Below are 17,064 nucleotides of genomic sequence, written 5' to 3' on the forward strand. Positions count from 1 at the left end.
CATTCACAAAACCGATATATGTGTTTTGGCTCTAAGACATTAATGGGCGTACTCAACAAATTAACTATTTAAAAAGCTTCTCTTTCTACTAGTATGCTTAGAACAAAACTTAAATTATAGTATGAAAGAGGTGTGTATCCAACCAATATTTAATACTTCTATGCCTATAACTACAAGACCTTAAGGCTATGTTTGGTTGAGAGGAAAGAAATAGAGAGGAAGAAAATAGAAAGGAAAGAAAGGAAAGGAAAGAAATTGAGTGGATTTTTATTTTCTTTAGATGTGTTTGGTTGAAAGGAAATAAGAAGGAAAGAAATGTTATAAAAAGACAATTTTACCCTTATATTATAATATATATTAAAAAAAATGAAGGGGTAGTATTGGAAGTAGAGAGAGAAACATTAGTTTTCTCTCCATTTTCTTTCCAACGTTGGAGAGAAAAAAAATTGGTGGGGCGCTCACCAATTTTTTTTCCATCCATTTTCTTTCCCCTCAATTTTCCTCTTCAACCAAACAATAAAAAATAATCATTTTCTTTCCCATTTTCTTTCCCCCCTTTTCTTTCCTTCCATTTTCCACTCAAACAAACATAGCATAAAAGACAAGAATGAATTGCTACAAAAAGATCACAATAATCTTTAAAAAATCAAACGTCTCAAATAGGTCTTAAAAGATACAGAAATTAAATTGGTCATTTCTTCATGACACTAAGATTCTGAACAAACTGGGAACGCTCCAAATTTTAAACACCAACAAAATGGTTATCGTTGCACCAATTTTAAATTGTTTTTAGTATACAAAAAATCCATAATCCCTTCTATTTACTGCAAAATTAATTTTAACTTTTGTTAAAATTTATTCAAGAAATATTGCGTGATAAAAAGATTATTCTATAAAATATAAATTTTCTATGATTTCAAATAAAAAACATAGGATTATAGTTGGGATCAGAATCCTCTCATTAGGGATGACAATCCCTCTTTAATTTCTTTTAAAGTTTCTAATTCATGACCCCACAAATGCAAATGTGGCTATGGGATTTTCCCCTCGAAGTTGCCGAGTTATGTAACAGGGAAGAAATGAAAAAGAACTCATGCATAGCATCTCTCAGGTTTGAGTGATTACAATACACTTGCGATTGTCGTCCTAGCTTCTTTGCACAACATTTCAGCGTCTTTCCCACCTAAAGGTTTATGAATAACAACTTTGACCCAACCTACGTTTACTATACCCTCTCTTCCAGCTGGCATGATTTGACCAGTTCCAATAAGGGTTATTGGTACAACTGGTGCATTTGTCTTGGCAGCAATACTGAAGGCACCTTTCTGAAAATCCCCAAATAATTATAACACAATTTAGAATTAGTTCATTGACAAAATCTTGCACACAAACATGTCTGAATAGCCCGAAGTGGAAAGAAACCCAAGAAAACTTTGGATGATACTATTAAAAGCGATTTAAGTAAAAATAGGATGAATTTAAACTGTGAGATGGCCTGATCTATGAAGTTAACTGTTAGGGAATTGGGTATAATGGGGTGCCTAAAGTCCCACATCGAATAGCATGAGATGCTTCATGTTATATTTAAGGAGTGGTTCTTCTCCCTAACAGCTAGCTTTTAAGGTGTTGTTTTCCACTTTCTTTAGGTACTTACAAATGTATCAAAGCCTTGGTTGTTGGTGCCATGAAAAGTGCTACCTATAGGCCAGATGCTGATAGCGGGTAGCAAAGTTGCTACCACTGGGTCGGTGTCGAAGAGTGAAGCCGCCGAGGATGTGGGCTCTCCAAGGGCGGTGTATTGTTAGAGACTTGGGTATTATGGGGTGTCCAAAGTCTCATATTAGGTAGTATGGAATGCTTGATGTTGTATGTAAAGAGAGTGATTTTTCTCCCTCAACAGCTAGCTTTTATGATGTGGTTTTTTCACTTTCCTTAGATACTTAACATTAACACCACCCAAGAGGATAAGGCTTTGTTGCTGATAAATTTTATAACCAGTAGATTGGGGTTCAATTTGCTATAGGTAAGTTAGCATGTGGTGTAAAATTCAACATCCCCCCTTAAGAATTTACCATAATGAAAAAGAATTAAAAAGTAAGAGTAAATGGACAAAAGTACACATGAAAGAGTTTGACATAGACAAAAATACAAACAAAGTTGGTAAATATGAAAGTACACCCAAAAGATTTATTTCGATGGACAAAAGTATACCACGGGCCTTTAACCCACTAACGGCATGGCATTTTTGTCCATCGAAAACAATATTTCGAGTATACTTTGATATTTACAATCTTTTGTATGTACTTATGTCTACCACAAACCTTTTCATATGTACTTTTGTCCATTTACTCAAAATGAAAAACTAAAATACATTAGGGAACTGTTGGTCATTGGTCATTAATGAATAACCTAAAATTGTTTGCATCCTTAAACATGATTATAGACAGATGAAAATCATTACATGAGTTGAGATATAAACCTTGAAAGCACCTAGTTTTCCATCTTTACTGCGTGTTCCCTCTGGAAAGAAAAAAACTGAGGCTCCCTTCCTGATAAGATCCATGCATCGTTTAACACAATCCTATATGTGAAGAAGCATAACAGAACTGTGACTTTGAAAATCATATATAAACACAATTTAGAAATAAATTCATGGAAGACATTGGTACTGAATCAACAAGAACAAGTTAAAATTATCCACAGCGTCAATCGCAGAAGTATACCATCTGGCTTCGGCTATCCATGCGCTTCAAAGGAATGGTGCCTAGAAGAAACATTGCCCACCCAATTATCGGAAAGAGAAATATCCCAGTCTTGCTTATGAATTTAAAGCTTCTTCCTAGAGTGAGAAGAGTATATATGTCAAGGAAACTCTGATGATTGGAAACATACACAGCAGGTGTATCAGGAGGTGGCAGATTCTCCAACCCCTCAAATTTTATTCTATAAAATGGAGCAACTGTGAGTGAAGCCCAGACTTTGGCAACATAATGATGAAATTTTCTTCGTTGACGATCAAATAGTAGTACAAATGGATGTCCAACCAGCATCAGCACAAAAAGAAATACGGCGGAAAGGGCGGTGACAGCATAAAAACAAGCTCCCCTAACTTTTGATTCCATTTTCAGATTCGCTGATTAAGCAAACACCAATAGGTGAATTGGCATTCCATTTAAACATTATTGTTGCTACACATGAAATCTGATCAAAGGATTTTTATACCTGACAATGAGTGACTATCTCCCGCTGCTGCAAGTTCGCATCTTGCAACCGTGTCTCTGGCATGTTTATTCTGATAGCGCAAATTGCAACTACAATGAGGCCTACATAACTCCTCGTTGGGACAAAAAGATACCCACAAAGCATTTCGGTGCTTCCTGGGTATGCATACCAATCTTCTTTGGGCATCTATACAAAGATAAACAATCAACACTGTTTGTTGAGATAAGACTCAATTTGGTAAATGAATTTTCACCCGAAAATCAATTAGCCCCTAAGTTAGGAGTTTTAAAACTATGAATCACATTAGTCCTTCCGTCACAACTCAACTAACAAAGGTACTAATGTGTGTAGGAAACTGCCATGGCATATATATATAAAGATCTTTTTAAATAAAAACAATTGCATATAAACAAGCACTAGATATCAAGTGAGAAAAACAATTAAGTAGTTTTTAGAAAAAGAGAACTAATACCATGAAAGACAAGAGAGATAAGTGATAAGAACACTTACAACTAAGTGAAGTCCTCAAAACTCGATGATCATAAGTTGGTCGTTTATATGTACACAACTGCAACCAATGGAAGTAAAACAACATAAACAAAATCTGTTCAATTCAGGGTGAAATGATCCTGTTTTTTCAAGCTGCCAAACCGAACTGAATTGGAATGGATTTGATCATATCGGTTTTCTGTCTTAAACTTGTCCTATGTAACATTGGTGTAAAAAAACCGTTCCAGCTGTCCTATGTGCATTTTATATTTTCAACAAAAAATATGACATAAAATATTCTAAAATGCCCACAGTTATAACTGCAAAACATCAAACATGAGTTGCACAATGTCGCACTAAATGAAAAAGAATAACTGATAGTGGGCTGGGAATCAACATAATGAGTTGGGAAAATTATGGGAAAATACAAAGTTAATTTTAATATCTAATACTCGTAAACAGAAAATTAGCATGCTAGATGTATACATTCTAGTATTCAACAATTTCATGTGAAAGCTAAGACTTCAAAGCATGAATGCAAAACATCTGAAAATTAAAATCGGCATTTGACTTTAAGGAAAATAAATTTGACATTTGAACTCATTTACTTCTGGAAATTAAAAACGTTTCATTAATAAAACCCAAGAAACAGAGACGAAATAGTATGCTTCTCAGCAACCGAAAGTAAAACCAGAATTTGACTTAATCGCATTTGAATTCATATCCTTCACAGCAACCCAAATGCATAACAGAACAACATCATAAACACAATCATAAAATAAAACAGCATAATAATAAAAAAAACTACCTGAAACATCTCCATTGAGGGACTGGAATTAAGAAACATCGACGACAATGGTGAATGGGAAAGTGAAGTAGATAGGAGCGCGCGAACAGAGGACATAGCTATGGCAATAGGGATGGCGTGACGGACTCACAGCGTTGTCATGGCAACAGCATAACTGGCTTGCTCGTGGTGATGGTTGAAGAAGAAGAATAAGAAGTGAGGGACTGTGGGGGGAACGGGTGATAGGATTTGTGGGTGACTGGAGTAATGGAGTGTGGAGATTGCTTTGCGAAGTGACGGCACGGGGAGGGAAGAAAAGGAGTGATAAAGTGATAAGTGGGGTTATAACTTCCAACAAACAACTTCAAGTTCTCTGTTAAAAAAACGAAATACATAAATGTGTCAACATACATCATAAACAAAACACCATTTAAAGTATAAAGACTTAATTTCTCTTGATGGATTTTGACTTCTAACAAAACCATGTGGTTGACTAATACTCTTTGCTCAACCATAAAGATTTGTAATTTGTCGAGCTTAATATGTGTTCACACATTAGCATCGTAAAAATGAATAACAAGTTCCATTAAAAAACACAAAGAAAAAGATAAGAGATACCGTTGATCAATTACATCAACCTGCAGAATAGATGAAGAATTTATAATACTATCACGATTGGAATTTAATTTTATTTTTCCAAAGGAAAAAAAACACTTCTTTTACCACACTATTTTTGGAATTCAATAACCACACACTATATACATTACATGCACCAGCTACAAAAGCTTTTTTACTTCTTCATTAGAACAATCATTTTCTGGCACCATAAACAACAGATACTAAAATAGATAATTTTTCAGATATAGCTTAAGACCAAACGTTTATCATGTGAACACATATTAATAGGGAACAACTCTATTGATTTTCCATCTGAACTTGCCTAACCAAAATTCTAACCTCACTAACCCTTAAAATGCACCAAACTAAATTAATCCAAATCACAATTAATTCATTGTTTGCACGCTCAAATGACTTAAAAGCTTAAAACTTGTATACGTGCACACTAGCCAAGCCATTACCAACTAAGAAGGCTTAGCCACCCAAATAATTTCAAAATAATTTTTACTAGGAGCTCAGATTAAGAGTTGTACTATTAAATTTCTTTTGAAATTTTTAGCCTATTGAATAATTTTTTTTTAATCAAAAGCTTTTAGTTCCTTAATGCTTATTCAGGGGAAAACAAGCACAAAAAATGCACAAAACAAGCACAAGCATGCTGCAGCTGCGGAAAATCAAGCAAGGCTCAAAGCACAAGCATGCTGAAAATCACCGAGATTCAAAACAAACAAGCACAAAAAATGCAGAATAAACCTTTAGTGCAATAGATTACTGAGAGGGGGAGAGTATCCAACCTGAAGTGGAGGAGGAGGAGGGACAACCGACGGCTGCAGCGGCGACGCTGTCGACGGCAGACGAAGGCTTCTTTCGAGCGGACGACAAGCAACGATGTAGAGCGCGGAGCAGCGGACGAGGTGGGGGACGGCACAGCAGACGCGAGCGGAGAGGAGAGCACGGAGTAGCAGCGTAGAGGAGAATTGCGCCGGAGAAGAGTATGGACGCCGCAAACAGAGGGAATAACGCAGTGAGAAGGGAGAGTAGCGAGGGGGGATGGCTGCAGAGAGGTGAGGGATGACGGCGTATAATGATGAAGAAAGGAAGACACAATTGAGGAAATGAATAATAAAGATTAAAAATTGGATCTGTCAAATGGATCACGATTATCAAGAAAAATTATATTGTTTTGGTTCAACCCAATGTTCTGAAAACTGGACCGGTCATCAAACCGCTTTAGTCACTGGTTCACTGGTTTATTGGTTCAACCGGTCCAACCGGTGGTTCAACCGAAAAAATCGTTTTAGAACAAAATAATAAATAAATTAGAGGACCAAAGATGAGGGTACTCTAAGAACTCCTATTAGATGCAACAGCATTCAACATTATCACATGTTCTCACACACACATACAAAGCCTTAACTCAAAGAACAACCATAGGCCATAGCAAGTGACTTGGAAAGAAAATGTAAACACCGAAACAATCACAAGCATACACAACATGTGAATATTTTTATAGCAAACATAATAATAAAATAACTCTTCTAATGCGTCTCCGAAAATATCCCAAATCAAGAAAACTACATAATCTGATCCACTTGATTCAGAAAGCTACATATATTAGAAAAATTAAGAATCAACTAAAAGAAAAAGAAAAGGAAGGCCTGGTTGATTCGATTCAATTGCCTGAGAAGAAGAATCAATCAGGGCTGAGAAGCTGAGAGTTTAAATGTTAAACCTCAATATTCAAATAACATGACTCCATTATTGTTATTATTACACCCTTCTAATGTCACAAATTCAATATATATTATAGTCCGTTGACCCTTGTCCATTCAAAACTTGGCCTCATCATTCTGATTCATACCTTAAGTAGAAGAAAAAGTCCCAATCAGCTTTCGTTCCAATTTTAACAAGAGGGATGAATCCGTGAATCAGTAACATAGGTAGTACAAATTTTAACAAAGCTCATCACAATGATTAACAACAACAAAAAGCACTGAAGGAACAAATCAGTAACATAGGTAGTACAAATTTTAACAAAGCTCATCACAATGATTAACAACAACAAAAAGCACTGAAAGAACAGTGAATCAGTAACATAGGCAGTGCAAATTTAAAATTTAAAAGTTATCAATTTAAAATTTATCATCAAATACAATCAGTGAGCAAAGCCAATCAATCAAGCACTGACTGAGCATTCTGTTCTGATTCTGTGACTGGGAAGTAACAAATTCAGCAACAAATACCTTTGAATAATTTCTCTCATATTTTTTCTTGGTCCTACCTATAAAATAAATTGTGAAAGATCACACTTTACCTTCTAAAGTGAAATTCAAAATTTAAAAGATCCAAATCCGTTCCTTCATATGCGGCATAAACCATTTGTAAGATTCAATAAATCCAAAAATTGCCAAGTAAAATCTATTGTGCAACCTCCATTTCATAATCAATAAAATTCTTGGGTGAGTTGCATTAAAAATCTTGAAACTTGAAAGCTTCTCTTTATCGGTGATCAATTTTTGAAACCGCTCATTCATCATAACAATGTCCTATAAAGATGATAACTTCATTGTATCACTTCTTATTGACAAATCTCATTCAAGAAAATGTAGAAGATCCTCTAGCAGTCCTTGTCTCTTTCGACTCATGTAACAACTTAGATCTTCGGTAGACTGATTTTTTAAACTTTATACGTTGGCAATTTACAAAATCTATGTGATGCGGTTAGTCTCAGATTTGAATCTACTGCTAAAAAATAATAATATAGATGCAACGAAATTTTCCAATGCTGATTGAATAGCAAAGGGAGCCGCTCAAGATGATGTTAGAACAACAAAGGGAATGAAATTAAATAACCCTTAAGACATTATACATAAAACTAGATATGACAGCATGAAATAAATTCATTAACCAAAATCAAACTTCAGCAACTAAAATTGAGTCCGATGCAACGATAAGCCAAAACAACATTTGTTTAAAAGGAAGAAAAATACAAATCAGTAAAAGAAACAAAAAATAAAATGAAACCCCAACTATAATCAAATACAAGACCTAAAGCAAGCTAAAACTCATGCTATTAATCAAAACCTCAACTATGCTATAAACAAATTCAGGCAATGAATTAAGCATGCATATAGACCGAACCCAAAGGTTCAATTCATGCAAGAAACAAGTTTTTCTAATTTCTAGGAGCTACTGGCAAATTGCTCAGATGATTTGGATTTATTCAACAATAGCATGGGAAAAAATTACCACTGATGAACTAAAACAAGCTTAGAAATGAGAAATTAAGTAAAAGCAAAGGATCAACAACAACAATAGTAAGAATAAGAAAATTGGTACCCTGCTAGTAACTTTCTTATTCTCCAGAGGTAGAATAGCGAGATAAATGCAACCTTTGATCTTAAATCTGTGACTAAAATTGAAGAAAAAAAGAATCAAATCAAATCAATACCGAAAAATTAGAAATTCAAAATCAAAGTAGCAACTAATTATGTCAAAATACTCAAGCTACAAACAAATTCAGCAACCAAAATCTAATTAAATTCACAAAGTAAAAATAAGATTCAGCAACTTCTAATTCTTCTTCTTCTCACCATAATGCACAGTTTTTAGAAAGAAAGTGAGCAAGAGCAAAAATAAAAATGAAATAACTATAATCAAATAAAAGACGTAAATCAAAGCTAAATCTGATGCTATAATCAAAGCCTAACTATGCAAAAAATCAAACATGCAGAAATAAAAAATGCAGAGTCCTAAAACGAAGCATGTGACTGAGTAGAAGCAAAAGAAAAATGCAGAGACCGGACATCATCAAGAACAATAAGGTTTCGAGTTTCGCTTTTGCAATCGAATTGCGGCATCCATCGGGGAATCACGTAGTTTGGATCAATGTTCTGAAAACCGGACCGGTCATCAAACCGCTTTAGTCACTGGTTCACTAATTCATTGGTTCAACCGTCCAACTGGTGGTTCAACCGGAAAAACCGTTTTAGAATAAAATAATAAATAAATTACAAAGGACCAAAGATGAGGGTACTCCAAGAACTCCTATTAGATGCAACAGCATTCAACATTATCACATGTTCTCACACACACATACAAAGCCTTGACTCAGAGAACAACCATAGCAAGTGACTTGGAAGAACAGTGAATCAGTAACATAGGCAGTGCAAATTTAAAATTTAAAAGTTATCAATTTAAAATTTATCATCAAATACAATCAGTGAACAAAGCCAATCAATCAAGCACTGACTGAGCATTCTGTTCTGATTCTGTGACTGGGAAGCAACAAATTCAAGTTACAGCAACAAATTTAACAAATCCTAGTAAAGTCCCGATTTACAGCAAAAAGGCAAATTTATTGATTACCAATTCAGCAACACGCAAAAATACAGGGAGACGGGAAATCTGAAAAAGAGAGAACACTAAACCAAAAAATTAACCAATAATCACAAAACACTAAACCTTCACCCAGCAATTACAAACAAGGCCAGCAATTACAAACATTAGCACATTATAAAACATTCCAAAACACTAAACCTTCACCCAGCAAAACCAGCAACTACAAACAAAGCCATCAGTAAATTTGAACAAAAAAATTAAGAGCCATCAGCAACTAACAGAGCCATCGAGCCATCAGTAACAGAACAAAGAATTGAAAGCAACAGACTAACAGAGCCAACAAGCCATCAATAAATTTGAAAAAAAAAAATTTACAGCCATCAGCAACCAGCAAATACAAGACAGATCCATCAGCAGCAGGCAATTACAATTTACAAAACATTACAAGAAAAATGGAACAAAAACGAACAACAATTTCAGAACTTCAAACGAAGAAGAAGACCGAACATTCAGAAATTAAAGGGAAGAAGCGGAGGCGAAGAATGAAAGCAGGGCCACTAACCTGGGTTCCGTGCGGAGAAGCCAGCGAAGATGAAAACGACACGAGGAAGAGGAAGCAGCGGCAGCGCTGAGGCCTGGGGACGGCGGCGGCGATGAAGGGCTAGGGTTTTGCTTTGCTTCAGAGGTCCCGAGGGAGTGCACGAATGATTGGGGGAAGAAGGGGGGGTTGCGCGATGGAGGGAAGGAAGTTTGCGACGTTTGCTGCGCGATGGAAGGGAAGTGAGGGAGCAGGCGGTGGCTGTTCGAAGTTGGAAGTTGCGACGCGACGGTAGCAGGCCGTGGTTGGACGGAAGTGAGGGAGTGAGGGAAGAGCAGGAGGTCGATGAGAGAAGCTCTGGACAGTGGCTAAGTGTGAGAGAGGCAAAGAACGCGTTTCAGTTAGGGCTGAACTCTGAAGTTAGGGTGGGAATCCTCTCCACAAAAACGACAGCGTTTCAGCAAAATTCAAAAAACCGGCTGAATCACGGCTCGGTTCGACCGATTGGTTCTTGACCGGTTCAACAATTCAAAAAAAAGTTTTTAAAATTTATGGTTTTAATATTTGATTGATTCGTTTTTGTATCGGTTCACAGTTTAACCAATTCGACCGTTCGATTCAAACCGATTTTCAGAACTTTAGTTCAACCTATATGTAATTTTATATGAAATTACAAACTGTATCAATTTATAAAACTTGGAGAGTAGGATTTATATCTACATATATACCATGCAAAATGGCTAAAAAACTTATAGTAAAAATAAGTGGTTAAAAAATATAGAAAGATTTTTACATGTGCCAGTATACTTTATGGATATACTAGTAAATCAATGATTATCTAACTTTTAAATAAAAAAGTTTTTACTATCTCTCATAACCTCTTCTCCTTTGCTCCTGTCTGCTTAACCTCTCTCTTTTCTTGTATCCTTTGCTTTCCCTTCTTTCTCCTCCTTTCTCCTTCTCTTCTGTTTTCTGTTCTCCTCCACCTCCGCCCACATTGTTCCGTCACCTCTTTAACTTCTTCTCTTTTTTCTCTTTACTTCCTATTTCTTGTTTTGTTTCTATTTTCTACTTTTCTTTTAGAGATTTAGATTTGAGATCCAGATCTAAAATAACTTTCCTTCAAACTTGAACTTAGTTCTGTGTTCCTATTTTTATAACCTATATGTGGTTTTTCCCCCTTATTTATGGTGGCGTTTTAGTTTCCGTTATAGTTGCTGGTGGTGTTCTGGTAATACAGATCTTTTCAGATCTTGAAGGAAAATTCTATGAAGGAATAGTTTTGTTTACAGGAAAACTTTCAAATTCAAAAAATATTCAGATTTATATGGAGAAGAAGAAGATGTATCTTATTAGCTTACAACACATATGTGTAGATTTAGAAATAAAAAAGATTCTGTTTAGTCTCTGTTTTTTTTTATTAAAATTTTTAGTAATCAAATGTTGAGTTTGCTATCAGATCTTAGTTCAATATATAGGATATCTATCTTCTTATTATCTATGTAGAATTGATAATTCTTTAATATTTGTAATTGCCGTTTGACTTTTCTATAATTGAAAAACGTTTTTTTTCCTGTCAAAAAAAGGGTTTTTACATGTATCATATCACTTTATTGGTATATTGCTATTCTATTGTTCATAGACGTAAAGATTTATATGGAAGAATTCTATTGACCATAATTGAGTGGCAGGATACATTTAATAAAAGAAGAGTGTAGAGGAATTTTTTGACCTGTAATATCTTAAATCAAAAAGATATCATTGCTAATTACCTTGTGGACAGAGACAATTGTTTCTCTCATTGTGGGAAGCCATTCTTTGATAGCGGCTAGTTGGCAGTTTAGGGAAGCTAACAGAAATATTGGGCTAGTGAATTTTCTTTTATTTGATGAGCCACGGAAATGTGAACAAAAATTGGATATGTAGCTCATGGGTATTTTCATGGAATTTAAACAAAAAACATTGAAAAAAAATAAAAGAAATTAAATTTAAAATGCCTCCTAACTTGCACCTTAATCTATTATATGTTTATTAAAATATATAAAAAGAACTAAAATAGTGTTATAAACTTATAATACGTGAACACATATAAATTTTTAGGTTTTCTATAAAATTGTCCTATCATTTATAAACTTAGTTTATAATGATATAAAAAAATATTTATCTATATATAAANNNATTAATAATCTAAATTCTAATATTGTATGTCATATTTGAAAAACAATTTTTTTACAAAAATCTATTTATTTATAACATACAAAAAGAAAATTTAAGTGATATCATAATGAGCTCTTGACATATTAAATAGCTTTTAATATTGTCACATAATAAATATTTAGGTGGAATTGTTATTTTATAGTTTTTTTATTATCGCATTATTTTTTTCCTTCGTATGTAGTGTTTAGCCTTTTCACCTCTTTTTACTTTTTTATTTCTATATATATTACTCTATGTCTTTAATGGTTATATTTAGACACAGATCCAAAAAATTTTGACAATAAATTTTTTTTTATATAATATGATAATAATTTTTATATTAAAAATATTATATGTACATAAAAAATCAATTATCAAATCATCTATTAATTATTATGTATTTGTGTATAAATACATGTATTATTTAATTTATTTTCAACATGTATTTTATATTTTAATATGTATTTTATACGAATAGTTATTTTTTATCTACATATAGCACGATTGTCGTTATAATTATATTTTGTTATTGTAAAATGTGATTAATTTTCAAAATATTTAATTTATAAATTCAAACACTAAAATAGTAATTTAAATAATAACGTATAATTTAAAATTTTATTTCCTTAGATTTTATATTTTTAAAAAATTAAGTAATTTTTCTTTGACGGTACAATCAAAATTTTTCTCTTTTTATATATATCACTAAACAATTATTTAGAGATTCACTTTCCAATACAATTAAAAATCGACTCTTATTGATATTCATAGTTAGAAATGTTCTTTCAATTAATACAGTTGTTATGAAAAAACTAAAGCTAATTTCAAAAGAAGATAAATAATATTATTTTGAGTCGATTTTTAAGAAAGAACATCAATCTTGTTTAAATTTAAAAATTGATTCTTCTGACGAACATCTAATATAAAGTTCTTAAATTGAATGTTAAGTACCGAAAATTAAATAATTTCATCATATACTACTTAAAAAAATTTTAAATTATAGTGAAAACAATTATCCTTACAATACTATGTTTAGAATCATCCCTGGTATATTATTTCTTTTTATAAACTGGTTAATAAAATTTAATTCATTTTATCTTTTTATTCTCACTTTTATTCATATTTACTATATAAATTAATATTCACTTTACACATTTACTTTATCTTCTTTCACATAATCTTATATCTTTACTATTTTTTTTCATCCTAACTAATATTTTACACAATTATTTAAAAAATTTAGTTGATAATGATATATAGTTCTTTATTTAAACATAGATGTTAGATGACCAACTCCTAAAACTTATAATATGTGTCATTACAATTTTTTTTATGTTTTATTACCTAATTGTGTTCATCATATATGTATTATCTTTGTCACTTATATATCACAACTTTTTTTCAACGATTTGCATCTTTTAATATTATTTAGTGGTAAGAATAATATTAAAAACAATACATAGCGTCATGATTCATGAAAATGAATGTTACTTTCAGTTAATGACATATTATGTTCATATTTATATTGTATTTAATAGTTTCATTCTTATACCGTAATATTTGAATATAACAAAAAATAAAAATAAAAACTAATATAAAAAAATGACTACTTAAAAAATAGAGATAATGATATATTATGTTCATATTTTTATAATTTTATTAATAGCAAAATTTATTTATAAATTTTTACTTGCATAATAATTAAAATTTATATTAATTTATATATTTTATCCAAATACATATGTATTTTACTTTTACATAATGTGCATCGCAAATCTAAACCTTGTTTAAAAATACTTGGGATTTTATATTACAACCCACCTCAATAAACGGTAATCGTAGGGGCCAAGAAATCAATAGTTTAAATAATATCTAAAATTTCAATTTTTTTATTTTTGGTTGACTTGCCTTACTTTCCATAAATATTGAATGTTTTTTTTTTCAATTTAACTAGGTATTTTTAAAATTTTTTTTAGTCATTTTTTATTATATTAATTTTAAAAAAATAAAACAAATATATTTAAATAAATTTAGTGTCTTTTTTTTCAAATTTAAAATACAAATTTAAAAAACAGTTTAAGTAAGATTAAAATCCAAAAATTTAATTTCAAGTATTCAAATTTATTTTAGACCCTTAAATACTAACACATAAAAAAATCCCTAAAATTCCAAAACACACCTCCCTCCTAAAACAACAAAATCTAGGTATTGCGATCCTCATCGTCATTACCGCTTCTTCCGCGCTGCGCTCATCCTCATCACTGCTTCCTTCTTCGCGACAAGCTCCTCCTCGTCGCTGCGCTTCTCCTACACGCCACTTCCTCCTCCGCGACACATTTCTCCACGCCAGAAACATAGGTATTTGGATGTGTTTGTATTGACAATTTTTTTTTTACTATTCTATTTGATTTAAAATTTGTTACCTCCTTCACATTTTCTAGATTATTAGAGTTCTTAGTCTCTCCTTTTTTCTTTTTCTCTGTTTAATAAAAAGTTCTATCTTCTCACTTTATGCATAATATTATATGTGTCTGTGGTTTTTTCGTTTTTTTAATATGTTTGTGATAATTTTTTTTGCGCTCATCTGTTTGATTTGGAGCTTGTAATATTAAGTAATTTAAATGTGTCAATACTGAATTTTGAATGTGTTTATATTATTCATTTTATTTTAGACGTGTTTATGTTGTTCTTTATGACTCCATTTGGTTGATGTATAGGATGAGATATAGGCACAAAGACACAAACATTAAAGACATACACATAAAATATGTGTCTATATATTATGTTTGGCGAAAATAATGAATAAGACACACAAATATTTGAAAAAGATTGAATTATCATTCATTCAACCACAAATTCTACCACCATCACTGCACACCCATCACCCCAAACACTGCACATCATCACCATTAAATTTTTATTTCTTTCAGTATTTTTTTCAATATCATCTCAAATTATCATTCATACAATTTTTCTTGAAAAAAAAATAGAAAACCAAAGTCCAGAATTTATCAAAGATTAATCAAAATTTAAATAAATAAAAAATTAAATGTACAATTTTTTCTTGAAGAAAATAGAAAACCAGTGCCCAAAGAAAGAGAAGAAAACAAAGATGATTGCAAGAAAGAAGCAGAAAAATCAGAAGAAGAAGATAGCAGAAAAGAGAATGAGGAGACAACTACTTGAAGAAAAAGAAGCAGAGGAAGAACCCAAAAAGGCAAATCGAGAGAAAGAGGGAGAGATAGAGCAGATCTGGAAGGTGAAGTTTGGATATGGAGGGTGTGGAGAGACAGAACGGATCTAAAAGAGGAGGAGTGTGGTGAGGCAGTCTCGACGGCAGAGACGAGGCAGAACATAGAGGAATGTGTGTCCATGAATAGGCGGAGTAATGTGACAGTGAACGGCAAATCGGACGGCAACGTCATCGTGAGAGGAAGAGACGACAGTCGAGTGTCCATTGGTAAGGGTTGAAGAAGGCAGAACGAGGAGGATTGTGACCAGTGAAAAAGGAAGAGGTGGTTGTAGAATCTGAAAGAGGAAAAAGAAAGAGAAAGGTTTGAGAAGATAGAAGGACACATCTAGAAAATTTAAAAATTGAATAAGAGTAAAAGAATAGTGTCTCACAAGTTGTGTATTAGTGTCTCAACAAATTGGAGATACACAAATTTAATGTCTCCGTATTCATTCATGTCCTTCATGTCCTTCAAAATTCTGTCTCACCAAACCAAACAGCAGACGTATCTCACCATGTCCATGTGTCATTGAAACATGGACATCAACCAAACGCTACCTATATTCCCAAGTTTGTATATTTAATTTTTGAAGTGAGTTTAATTTATTTTAAAAATTTTCGTGATTTCATCGAAAGTGGTTACAAGTTTTACTGTGACAAATATAATAATAAATTAAATAAAAATGATAACGGTTCCTTAAAAATAGAAAACATGATTAATTATAAAATTAAAATAATAAAATATTAAATTTAAAGGCCGAATAAATGACAATATTTAAATGATGAGCAAAATTTCTCGCTTTTTTTCGTCATTCACGGTATTCCTTAATTCGATAGGCCAATGATTAATCCGTCGCAGATTTGAGCTCGGGATTTAAACCCCTGATATTTGTTTAAGCAGACGAGTGAACTGACTGCTCGACCTATCTAAGTTGGTTAAAATGACAATTTTTTATTAAATAATAAACACCACTACATAACTCACCAAAACGAGTTAAATCTCAATTTGGCCCCTGAAATTTAGCCCGATACTCAGAATGACCTCTCCACTTTCGTTGGCCCAAATTAGAACCCCAAATTTGTAATTGTGGCTCCAACTTGTCCCTGTGATAATCTCTGTCACCAGAATGCTGATTTGATGCAATTGCATGATACAGTAGACACTACTTAAATGACGGCGTATTGGTTTCGCGCCCAAACCCTTTGGAAACCACGTCGTTTCAGTTTTTTGTGAGTTAAAACTCTCTTTCTTTCCACTACGACGATCATAAGTTGCCAAACATCAAGAAAATTCTTCCACTAAAGAGTTTGCGCGCAAAACCAATGCGCAGTCGTTTAAGTAGTGTCCACCATGTCATGCAATTGCGCTAGACCAGCATTCCAGTGACGGAGATGATCGCAGGGATATGCTAAAACCACAATTATAAATTTGGGAGTTCTAATTGGGGCCAACGAAATTGTGGGAGTTATTTTAAACATTAAGCCAAATTTCAGGGTCAAATTGAGATTTAACTCCACCAAAACCTCACTTAGCCCAAATTCAAGGGTCCATTGTTGAATGCGCAGCCCATCCTCGACAGCCCCGAACCAGTGCGGCTCAACAACTTTAAGCCGTTCACAAGCAAGCTTGGCTTAATTTCA

The 17,064-nt window shown here is 32.9% G+C and overlaps 1 protein-coding gene across 1 annotated transcript; it reads right to left on the minus strand.

Moving 5' to 3' along the window:
- Window positions 1-869: 869 nt before the first annotated feature.
- LOC107459725 (1-acyl-sn-glycerol-3-phosphate acyltransferase BAT2, chloroplastic) lies at window positions 870-14,547 on the minus strand. The gene is made up of 8 exons (XM_052251652.1): window positions 14,422-14,547; window positions 10,020-10,363; window positions 8,456-8,528; window positions 3,733-3,790; window positions 3,223-3,408; window positions 2,724-3,133; window positions 2,462-2,581; window positions 870-1,325 (listed from the first exon to the last, which is right to left on the minus strand). Exons 1-8 carry the CDS (start codon window positions 14,545-14,547, stop codon window positions 1,122-1,124), a joined length of 1,521 nt encoding a protein of 506 aa, XP_052107612.1. The 3' UTR covers window positions 870-1,121.
- Between the last annotated feature and the right edge of the window lie 2,517 nt (window positions 14,548-17,064).

Source organism: Arachis duranensis, chromosome 7 (genome assembly GCF_000817695.3).
Source record: "Arachis duranensis cultivar V14167 chromosome 7, aradu.V14167.gnm2.J7QH, whole genome shotgun sequence".
Lineage (NCBI taxonomy): Eukaryota > Viridiplantae > Streptophyta > Magnoliopsida > Fabales > Fabaceae > Arachis > Arachis duranensis.

Bases quoted from the DNA above. Each gene is read 5' to 3' on its own strand.
- LOC107459725 (XM_052251652.1), bottom strand. From the start codon at position 14,547: ATGTTTCTGGCGTGGAGAAATGTGTCGCGGAGGAGGAAGTGGCGTGTA. The intron at 3,409-3,732 runs GTAAGTGTTCTT...ATCTTTGTATAG, and splicing joins TTTGAGGACTTCACTTAGTT to ATGCCCAAAGAAGATTGGTA. The intron at 3,134-3,222 runs GTATAAAAATCC...TTGCTTAATCAG, and splicing joins AGATAGTCACTCATTGTCAG to CGAATCTGAAAATGGAATCA.